Source organism: Rosa chinensis, chromosome 1 (genome assembly GCF_002994745.2).
Source record: "Rosa chinensis cultivar Old Blush chromosome 1, RchiOBHm-V2, whole genome shotgun sequence".
Taxonomy (NCBI): Eukaryota; Viridiplantae; Streptophyta; class Magnoliopsida; order Rosales; family Rosaceae; genus Rosa; species Rosa chinensis.
Genome location: NC_037088.1, coordinates 53,685,044 through 53,694,810, shown reverse-complemented (window position 1 = coordinate 53,694,810; position 9,767 = coordinate 53,685,044). Strand labels below are relative to the sequence as shown.

General features: G+C 33.9%; 1 protein-coding gene across 1 annotated transcript; it reads right to left on the bottom strand.

Annotated features, from left to right (window-relative positions):
• Positions 1-2,007: 2,007 nt before the first annotated feature.
• Positions 2,008-9,512, bottom strand: LOC112182239 (dihydrolipoyllysine-residue acetyltransferase component 1 of pyruvate dehydrogenase complex, mitochondrial). Its single transcript, XM_024320680.2, has 23 exons — positions 9,260-9,512; positions 8,851-8,901; positions 8,387-8,441; positions 8,272-8,305; positions 8,117-8,163; positions 7,974-8,018; positions 7,689-7,762; positions 7,243-7,312; positions 6,653-6,832; positions 6,515-6,559; positions 6,334-6,407; positions 5,507-5,576; positions 4,856-5,251; positions 4,321-4,381; positions 4,196-4,240; positions 4,019-4,102; positions 3,758-3,834; positions 3,623-3,685; positions 3,283-3,353; positions 3,134-3,194; positions 2,760-2,820; positions 2,592-2,672; positions 2,008-2,417 (listed from the first exon to the last, which is right to left on the bottom strand). The coding sequence occupies exons 1-23, from the start codon at positions 9,352-9,354 to the stop codon at positions 2,359-2,361; spliced, it is 1,899 nt and encodes a 632-aa protein (XP_024176448.1). The 5' UTR covers positions 9,355-9,512; the 3' UTR covers positions 2,008-2,358.
• Between the last annotated feature and the right edge of the window lie 255 nt (positions 9,513-9,767).

Below are 9,767 nucleotides of genomic sequence, written 5' to 3'. Positions count from 1 at the left end.
TTTTTTTTTTGTGGCTTCTCCCTTCTTAGATCATCTTTATGTCTTACTAACATGACATCTTCAATTCGTAGCTACCTTTATTATAGATTTGGTAAGAAGTTTTTGCTTACCTTTAATATAGAATCGATTATGGTGTTATAGGTAAGATTTGTCCTAGAATTTGATTAGACATTTTTATTTCACATTTACATGTCTTATTTATAGGTAAGATTTCACAAGTTTAAAAAAAAAAATCAAGTTTCTCTATATCTCTATATCTAAGGTTCTCTCATTATCTCACATTTTCTCTTTCATACATTTTATCTTTTAATTAGGTATACGTTCTATATATCATATTTGTACCTTTTGATTAGATTGGGAATATATTCTTTTTTTTTTTTCTTGCTTCGTATGTCTAGGTAGATTAAATCTCTACGATACAACTTTAAATACCTATTATATAGATACAAATGAAGCAATAATGTTTGAATTTTTGTTCTAATATTTTTCATCCTATAATGTAGGTATATAAGTATTAGACCTACATCTTAGGTATATTGAGTTTATATGAATGCATTTAGTCTTCTTTGTCTAAAAATTATTTATTGATGAATTGTAAATTTTGGAATTTGAATTTAAAATTAAAATTTAAAATTGAGCTAAAATTGTGATCTAATTAGTGAATTTGAAATTATTTACCTTATTTGGTTCTAAGGGCAAATTGAACTATTAAAAAAAGCAAATGGACTGCAATTAACAAGAAAATATGTGCGGACTAGATCTAATTTTTATATAACAAAAAAGACTTGAATCGAATTAACTCTTAAAAGAACTTAGCCATATTGATATAATAAAATATATATTTAACTCTTTTAAATAGAAAATTTCATGAAGTTCAAAATATCGAGGAGAAGAGAAAATGTTGAAATGAAATAAGAATAAAAAGGAAATATAGGAATGAAAAATATATGATTATGTAATAATCAAGATTGAATAAGGGTGCGGCTATTGCCACCCTACGATTTTCTTGATTTTTTTAGTTCACCCTACAAACACTTGAATTATTAAAAGACTATATAATCCAAGTGCAAAATAACTAACAAATACACTTAACTTACTAATGTTTTAACATGGATTGAAATAGACAAATATTTAAATTGAAAGAAAAATTAAAAAAATAGAAGTAAATCAGATTATAACTTTATTAGGAAACTGTAATATATTTTAGTTTCTTTATTAGTATACATTCAATGAGAAATTTGCATTAATTTTTTTTTAATTGGATTATTTCATATAAGGATATTTTTGAAAAAAAAAATAGGTTAGATAACAACTAAAATTAAAATGTAGGATGTAATAAGCAAGTAGGGTATGAATAAAATGGGAGGATGACAATAACCTCACCCTTGAATAAAAAAACAAATGAAAAGGCATGAATAAAAAAAAGGGAATATAGAAGATGATAAAAATGAACAGAACAGAAATAAAAGAAAAGAAACTAAGATTCCAACGGAAGTAGAGATCGAACCCATGTCCTAAGAAGCAAAAAGATAACTAAACCAACTGCGCTACTCTGTAATGACTGACTGTTCGACATTTTTTAATTACACATGCCTACTATTGATAAAAAAAAATGAAGTGGATGGGATTACCATTATTTTACACCTAAACAAGAGCTGAATAGCGACAATGACAGAGAAAGTAGGTTATTAAACACTAAACCCAGTCTAATCACATTCAGACAGATTATCATACTTCAATAATCAATCAAATGGTACACAATGTTTCAAAGAACAATCATCAGTATTAAAGTTCTGTTCCGTTCCTTCAAATGGCGGATAAAATTGCCAGCTGGTGCCATTTGCGAATTGTAATCACATTTTACCCATTTTTCATCTTCAGTATTAGGAGCTAAGACTCTACTTTGGAATTCCCTTGGTCAAATTTGTCAACGGAGATTGCACATTGCAAGTGAGGACTGTGTGGTAGAGTTAAATTGGAAAATACATAGAGGCAAAAAGAACCAAATTCTGCACATTGCAAAGGAAACTTTATTGATGAAAAATCGTGATTTTTTCGTGCCAAGTTTGTACATTATTCCCTTTATTAAAGGGAAGAAAATTTTTAGAATCAGATGGTAAGCAATGCAAAATCTTGCACCAATTGGTACCTCAACTATATTGCTGTCACAAAACAGAAAATTGAATTTGAAGTGACAGCAACAGTTCTGCAAACCAAAAGATGGCACAACAAATGCGAATGTGCAGGGAATGGATATCCCTGGGAACAAAATATTGTGATTTTTGAAAGAGAGTCACCATCATGGCTATTTCTGGGAAATCCCATAGCTTAAGTTAAGGCTTTATCTCACTTTGTCATTTACAAAAGAAGTCTTCGGATGTCACTGAAGTTTGATTGTAAAGCTGAGAGGAATGTACCTGCAAAATGGATTGGCATATATATCTCATAAGCAAGTAAAAAAAAAAAAAGGAGCAAACAGTGGTGCTCATCAGCCCATTGACCTCTTTCTCTAGTGAAGTATCTCTTTGAACACTTAAATTGGCCTTTTTTTCTCGAGTGCAATTTGGAATAAAGATTGTAGCATCGTGTACCTCCAACTTTGCCATCAAAAACACGATGATCCGCCGATAACGTCAAGTTCATTTTTGTGACAACTGCTGGCCTTTCAATTCCTATGGGAAACAGATGTTCACTTTATTAGCCTACTCAATAAGAGCATGAATACTTAAAACTGTAAAGTTGAATAAGCAATATTTTACCATCACTTCCAATTACTGGTTCAACAACTTTGTTGCCTCTGCCTACAGCAAGGATACTGGCCTGAAGAAGTAAAGATAAATATACATAAGATATCGAACTATCTACTCATTTTCAAAACCGAGATCCCACGCAAAAATAAGCAACATCCAGCATAGAACAGTTCAAGATCAGTAATAAGAAAGTTTGTTGTAACTTGATCATTAACAAATTTGTTGTGCCATTTTCAAGTTCTCAGTATGTAACATTAATCAGAGTACGCAACAAAACAATTTACAAAAAGCAAGATAAGAAACCGAAAAATAACTAAAGATAATGATCTAATATATATATATATATATATATATAGAGAGAGAGAGAGAGAGAGAGAGAGAACCTGAGGTGGATTTATAATTGCACAGAAATGATCCACCGGAAACATCCCCAAGTTTGAAATGCTGAAAAAGAAATAGCGACATAGTTTGTACCTACTTACTTAACAAAAGAAACATGGGGAAAAGCAACTAGGATTAGAAATAAGTTCACCTGAAAGTCCCTCCTTGGAATTCACTTGGCTTAAGCTTTCCTGCCCGTGCCTTCTCAGCTAGTTCCTTGACCTGACAAACAAAGAGCATAAAATATATTGAACTACGGAAAAATAATAATACGACTATTTTTCAAATAAAATTTTTGAGAAAACATTAAAGGATGGCCTCCCTAGACCAAGTTTGGTTGTCAATCTCATACATAAGATGGGCATATCAAGCCAGTGAACATTATATTAAGTAACTTATGTACCATAACTGAGCACTGTCTTTATCAGAAAGATAAAAGGAAAATAAAAGGATGGAAGCAATTCACAAGAAACAACTAAAATTCCTAATACCTCTGAGGAGATTGCTGATATTGTTTTCTGATCCGCATTTTTCACAATTGGAGTCATCAGACCCTGTATCAAAACCCTATCTTGTCAATGGGTGCTGTAAAATACTTTCTTGAAAGCTAAAAACCAGCCACTTACCTTGTCGGTAGCGACAGCAATTGATATATCAACAGAATCACAAAGAATCACTTCTCCCTTTTCAGCATCCCAGTAAGCTGTTGGGAAAGGAAATGTAACTTATCAGAAGATTATTTGACAGGACCAGTTTGATTCCAAATGAATACACCTTTGTACAACAGCTATTTTTCTCGTAGCCCTCATGCCCACTCCTACCCCCAATAAATTCTACGGTCAGTAACAAATTTGTTTGAACCAGAATGACTGTTCAAATGTCATTACCATTTGCTTCCGGTACATTTCTCAGTGCAATAGCTACAGCTCTAATGACAATGTCATTCACTGAAACTTTAACATTATGCTGCTCTGCAATTCAGGAACCCACCAAAAGAAATGATTAGATCCAAACAATCCTGAAGGGCAAGAATAAGAAGTAAATTTTGAAGTGCTTCTTTATACCTTTAAGATCCTTTCTAAGAGAAAGAAGAGGATCCAGGATAACATCTGAAAGACAGCAGGAACAAATTTTAGATAAGGATTACGTTGTAGCAACAAGTGAAGGTTTCACCAAATAGTTACATGACCTGAGGATAAATACAAGTGTGGTATGTTTTGTTTTGATTCCAGCAACCTACTAGCTATCACCTGCAAAACAGATTGTGAACACTTCAACAACATCTTGAGCAAAATGACATATTAGCAATATTAATATCCCAGCCAAAATGTTTGAAGAATTAGACAATATGCAACAGCTTAAAAGAATATTGGAAAACCAATATACAGGATGATACAATTACATAAGACAACCTAAGTTTAATTTTACCCCAAACAATAAATCAGTAATGATCATCTCATTGTTTTGGCATGCACTAAGTTGCACTAGTTAGCAACTGTAAGATTCAAAAATTCCATCATTTTGGCATCCGCATGTAAAACGTCTAACATCCCTTGTAATTCATGTTGGTTTAAGCATGGCTGGCTTTAGATGTTGTGCACCTAATTCTATAGTTTGATAAGTAGTCATCAATTATATAGATCCTCGAGGCTAGACAAATTAGTGCAAAACTGAAAGGATAAACCTTATTTCCCAAACCTACTAATCCTGTCAATGAAACCTACCTTGCGAATTTGACTGTTGGGAAACTCTTCAAAATCTGTCTGCTGTAAAGACCTTGACTCTGGAGATGCTGGAGCTATCTTTATATGTGCTTGAGAAGATGAAGGTGCCTTCTCTTTAGAAGATGAAACTTTTGAAGATCCAGTTCCTGACTTGATTGCCGCTAAAACATCCCCTTTCAGTAGCGTACCATGAGCACCTGATGCCCTCAATGACGATGTATCTAATCCGTGTTCTAGAATTAGATTCTTAGCTGCTGGACTGATCCTTTTGACACTGGTTGTTTTTACTGCTCCACTTTCATGTTTAGTATCATGATGAATTGGTTTTTCCTTTTTGACACTTGAACCAACACTGACACCATTCTTTACAGTTTCCAAATCAGCTGCATCCTCAACCTTGCCAAACAACAAGAATTAGCATTCTTGTAAATTAGTGTTGTTATATGTCTTAAGACACCAAAAATTTGTTTGACATCATGAAATCAGTAGTATATTTCATCAGTTAACTGGCTGAAATAACTAAACTAGTTCGCTACTTAATTAATTGACTGATTTGAAGAAGCTCTTCATATTATAAGGGCTTTAGACACAAACTTCCTCAAGGATGAGTAAAAGGCAGATTATACAGTCCTACAAGATTTTTGCACTTACTGTTACTGCAATTGGTTGGCCAACAGCCACATCCTTTGAACCTTCAGGTGCTAGTATTTTAGCCAAGTATCTACAACCAGAATCCATTAAAATAAATTATCAAGATTACCTGGAAAGAGTTATTCATTAAAAACTATGTATGCACTTTTTCTCAACTATTCACCAAAGCATAAAAGAAGAATGATTGTAAGAAAATAATTGAAAGGAGTAGAACCAGGATTTTTAAAGCTGCAAACGATCCCAAAACAACCAAGGGGAAAACATAGCAATAGACCAGTTGACATGTTTAACCAGCAGTAATTACCTAAATTATAGGCAAAATTAGTAGCTGACTATATGGTGTAATTTAACTGTATACCTTCCTAGTCTTCCACTCAAAGTACCCTTTAAATTTCCTTTGCCTCTAGTATTCTTAAAAGCTATCTAGAACGAAAATAAAAGTCAACATTCCTCATGTTCTCTTGGTTAAAATTTTAGAGTTACTGTTCCAACTCAACATGGTTTATAAAACAATGATTCCTAAATTCTATTTATCATGCTGAACACATGGTACAACATGGTTTATAAAACAATGATTCCTAAATTCTATTTATCATGCTGAACACATGGTACATGCTAATCAGACATTCCATCCACACAGCCACGGTTACAAACTTTTAGTACATGTCAACTGCATAAAAAAAATGTACTACTATCAAATTCTTCAATTGCGATCTACATAACAACCAAATAGATAATGCACTAAAAACACAGTGACACTAACATAACCCAAAGTTCATGTGCTCTACAACAGAAAACTCAGCATGAGTACAGATTGTAAATGTTACCCCTCTTCAAGGCATTCAAATTCAAGGGTGGCTTTGTCCGTCTCTATCTCACACAACACATCACCAACTTCTATCTGTTAATATATATTCAAGAAAATAAGTCATTTTCATTGGTTAATGACATATTCAGTTCAAAAATGTGCTGCTTGGCAATCAAAATCTTACATTAAATATAACTAACCTTATCTCCTTCTTTCTTTCTCCACACAGCAATGTTTCCTTGGCTCTGAACAGGAACACATGAAAAGCAAACATAAGCTCTACATGATAGAATTCAGCCTGATAATCTTGGCACAAAGTACAAATGAAGCTTCCTTACCATTGTTGGAGACAAAGCTGGCATTTCAACAACAATGTGAGGAGGAAGGTCTGCCGTGTTTATCCCCACAGAACTTGTATCTTGTGCCTCATCTTTCTGATGTTGTGGTATGTCCTCTTTCACCTCAGATCCACCCACAATATTAGCAGGGATGTTTTCGATTTCATCTTTATCCTCGACCTTGTGAATGCAAAAAATTTAGTGTCTACAATAACTAATTGCTTGAGTAGTAATCAAAGTAATTCTTAATAATAAAAAATAAGAAATAAAAAAAAAATTAAAATCTGAATGATGCAGACTAGCAGTACAAAAGATATGAAACATTATGAAGAAGTAATAATTATCAAATAGAGAAGAAGTGAACTTGGCACTAAATTGGCTTTTTAGATAACATAACGATTTTCTCTTAACTTCAGCTTATGTGTGTTTTTGTGTGCATGGGTAAGTGATACGCCAGTTAGCACAGGTCTTCATGAATAAGAGAAATAAGGCAATCAATCAAGGATAAAGATTATTAGTGGCTAAGCACAGGTCTTCATGAATAAGAGAAATAAAGCAATCAATCAAGGATAAAGATTATTAGTGGCTACCGTTACTGCAATAGGTTGTCCCACAGGCACATCCTTTGAACCTTCAGGTACCAGTATCTTGGCTAGAAACCTGCAAGAGAAAGTATAAATAAATATAAAATATATACTAAGATAGTGTAATAGGGATTATAAAATTTGTCAGAATCGCATGATTTCAAATGGTTCTTTTTCCTCTTTAAAATCCTCTCCAACGATAATAATAATGAAATACAAATACCGACATCAGAGATGAAAAATACTAATAATGGTAATATCAATAATGAATTGATGATAATTAAAACAAAGAAAAAGATAAACACTTCAATTGTCTGAGACTAAGTCAAACTACCTGAACAGCAGATTTGAACCAGATAAAGTATTACTCAAAAGCAAATGTAAACCATGCATTATTTCCTAACCAAATCGAACATATTATTATGCAAAGATACAAAAAGAATAAGACTTACCCTTCTTCAAGACTTTCAAATTCAAGAGTAGCTTTGTCAGTTTCAATTTCACATAGTACATCACCCACTTCAATCTGTTAGATTTAACCAGCAGTCAGAAAACGGAATTTACTGATGAAACAAACAAAGTCTTATTCAAAAAAAAAAAATATATATATATATATATATATGTATATATATTGTCATTATCTTTATCCTAAGAAAGATAGGATATGTCTTCTGCATGTATATATCAGCTCACATGAAACCTAGAACCTCAGTTTATGAACGTTTTGCATAACTAACCTTATCTCCCTCTTTCTTCCTCCATTTCGCAATGTTACCTTGACTCTACCAAATAAAATGGTATGTCAGTAATAAACATGAGAGAGACATTAAACTACTAATTAAGATGTTAAGAAGTAAAGCTATTCCCTGCTGAGGCTTACCATTGTAGGAGACAAAGCAGGCATATCAAGGACAGCATACAAAGGATCTGAAATAACAATCAACGTGGTCAAAATGGAGTTAACTATACTACTAAGAACCCAAACGCCTTAAGTTTATAATAAAAGAGATATGTAACTAAATGGTAAAGCCATACCGGCAGTTGAGTAATGCTTGACACCCGTCCAAGGCTGAAAATGATAACAGCATCAGCATTTTATTATACATGGATAGGTATGTACTATCTACTAATAGACATTTCAAACACTAACCTTGAGGTATGAAAATTTATACTGGACTCCGGTGAGCATGGACAAAGATGCAGGCCTGATCCATTTCATTGTCAGTAAAATGCCAGCACACACAAACACAGAGGATAAAGTACTACTGAAGCAAGCTATAACCCAACCCAACTAGACCTAGCTTGAATAAGTATTACTTGGGTGTACGAGAAACACAGAAAAATAGCATATGTTTAGACGAATCAGGAAGGATCTATGATGCCATTGTTGATTCCAGGATTTTAAGTTTTAACCAAAAGTGCTAACATGTGACCCTGACACTATTAATATGGTAGTGGAGACAACGAGAATCAAAATAACCCTCCTCTGGTTGTTAAATGATAAACCACTATTCCTCAAATAAATGACAAAAACTAAATGCAGTAAGAACAATTATCATGGTAACAAAGTAACCAGAACTCAATTTCGCAAGTGAAAAGTCGACAACTACATACCTTAAAAGAGCACTATCACCTCCCACAGTCAAATTCTGCACACTGGAACTTCTGCATCATCAAGCAAGAACAGAAATCACATCGCAAAACCACCAAAAACCCATTGCCATATCATGAACAGTGAACACACATTTCACTATTTACTCCCAAACAAAAACTCCCACATACCAATCCTCAATCCACAATCCCAAAACCATGCTCTCTTAGCTCAAAGAACCAAGCTTTACAAAACCAAAGCCACTCTAACACACACCCGCCAATACCCGACACCCCAAAACCCAAAATTCTCATCATCCCAAGCTCAATTCAATCAAACACCCACTAACCCAGAACACAGAATTCAGTGACGCAATCAAAGACCCTTCCTTTAAAGTTGATCAAAATGAGCCAATGGAATCGAGAACCATACCGAGTGAGTGATCTGGTGGACGAGGAGAGAAGGCGAGCTCGGAAGAGAGAAGGGGCGCGTGAGATCACAGGGTGTCGAAGCCGTGAGAGCGCCATGTTTATTTTTCTCTATACACACAGAAAGAAAGAGCCTTTCTTTGTCTCTGTTCTTTTCCTCTTTGTATCCTTTTGGCTCAATCAAACAGAAAGGTGCATATGTGAAATTCGTGATTGAATTAAACACATAGTTATTTTTGGTGGGCTGCGCTAGTTTGACCCAAGAAACCAACCAAAATATAATTAAGGAAGGTCAGATTCGCAAGTGTTGGCGAGCTCCTCCTAGTACGCCTTCTTTCGACGACTCACTTCTCTACCTAACCTTGTGTCTTTACACTTGTATATTTTTAGCGTTGCACATTGCCAACTATGTTGTTCTGATATTTGAATAATAACGTGTTGTGAACTTGTGATGGTAACCTATCATTGTGTCACGTGCGTGTATACATGTAGGTTTTGTCTTTATTGTGTAA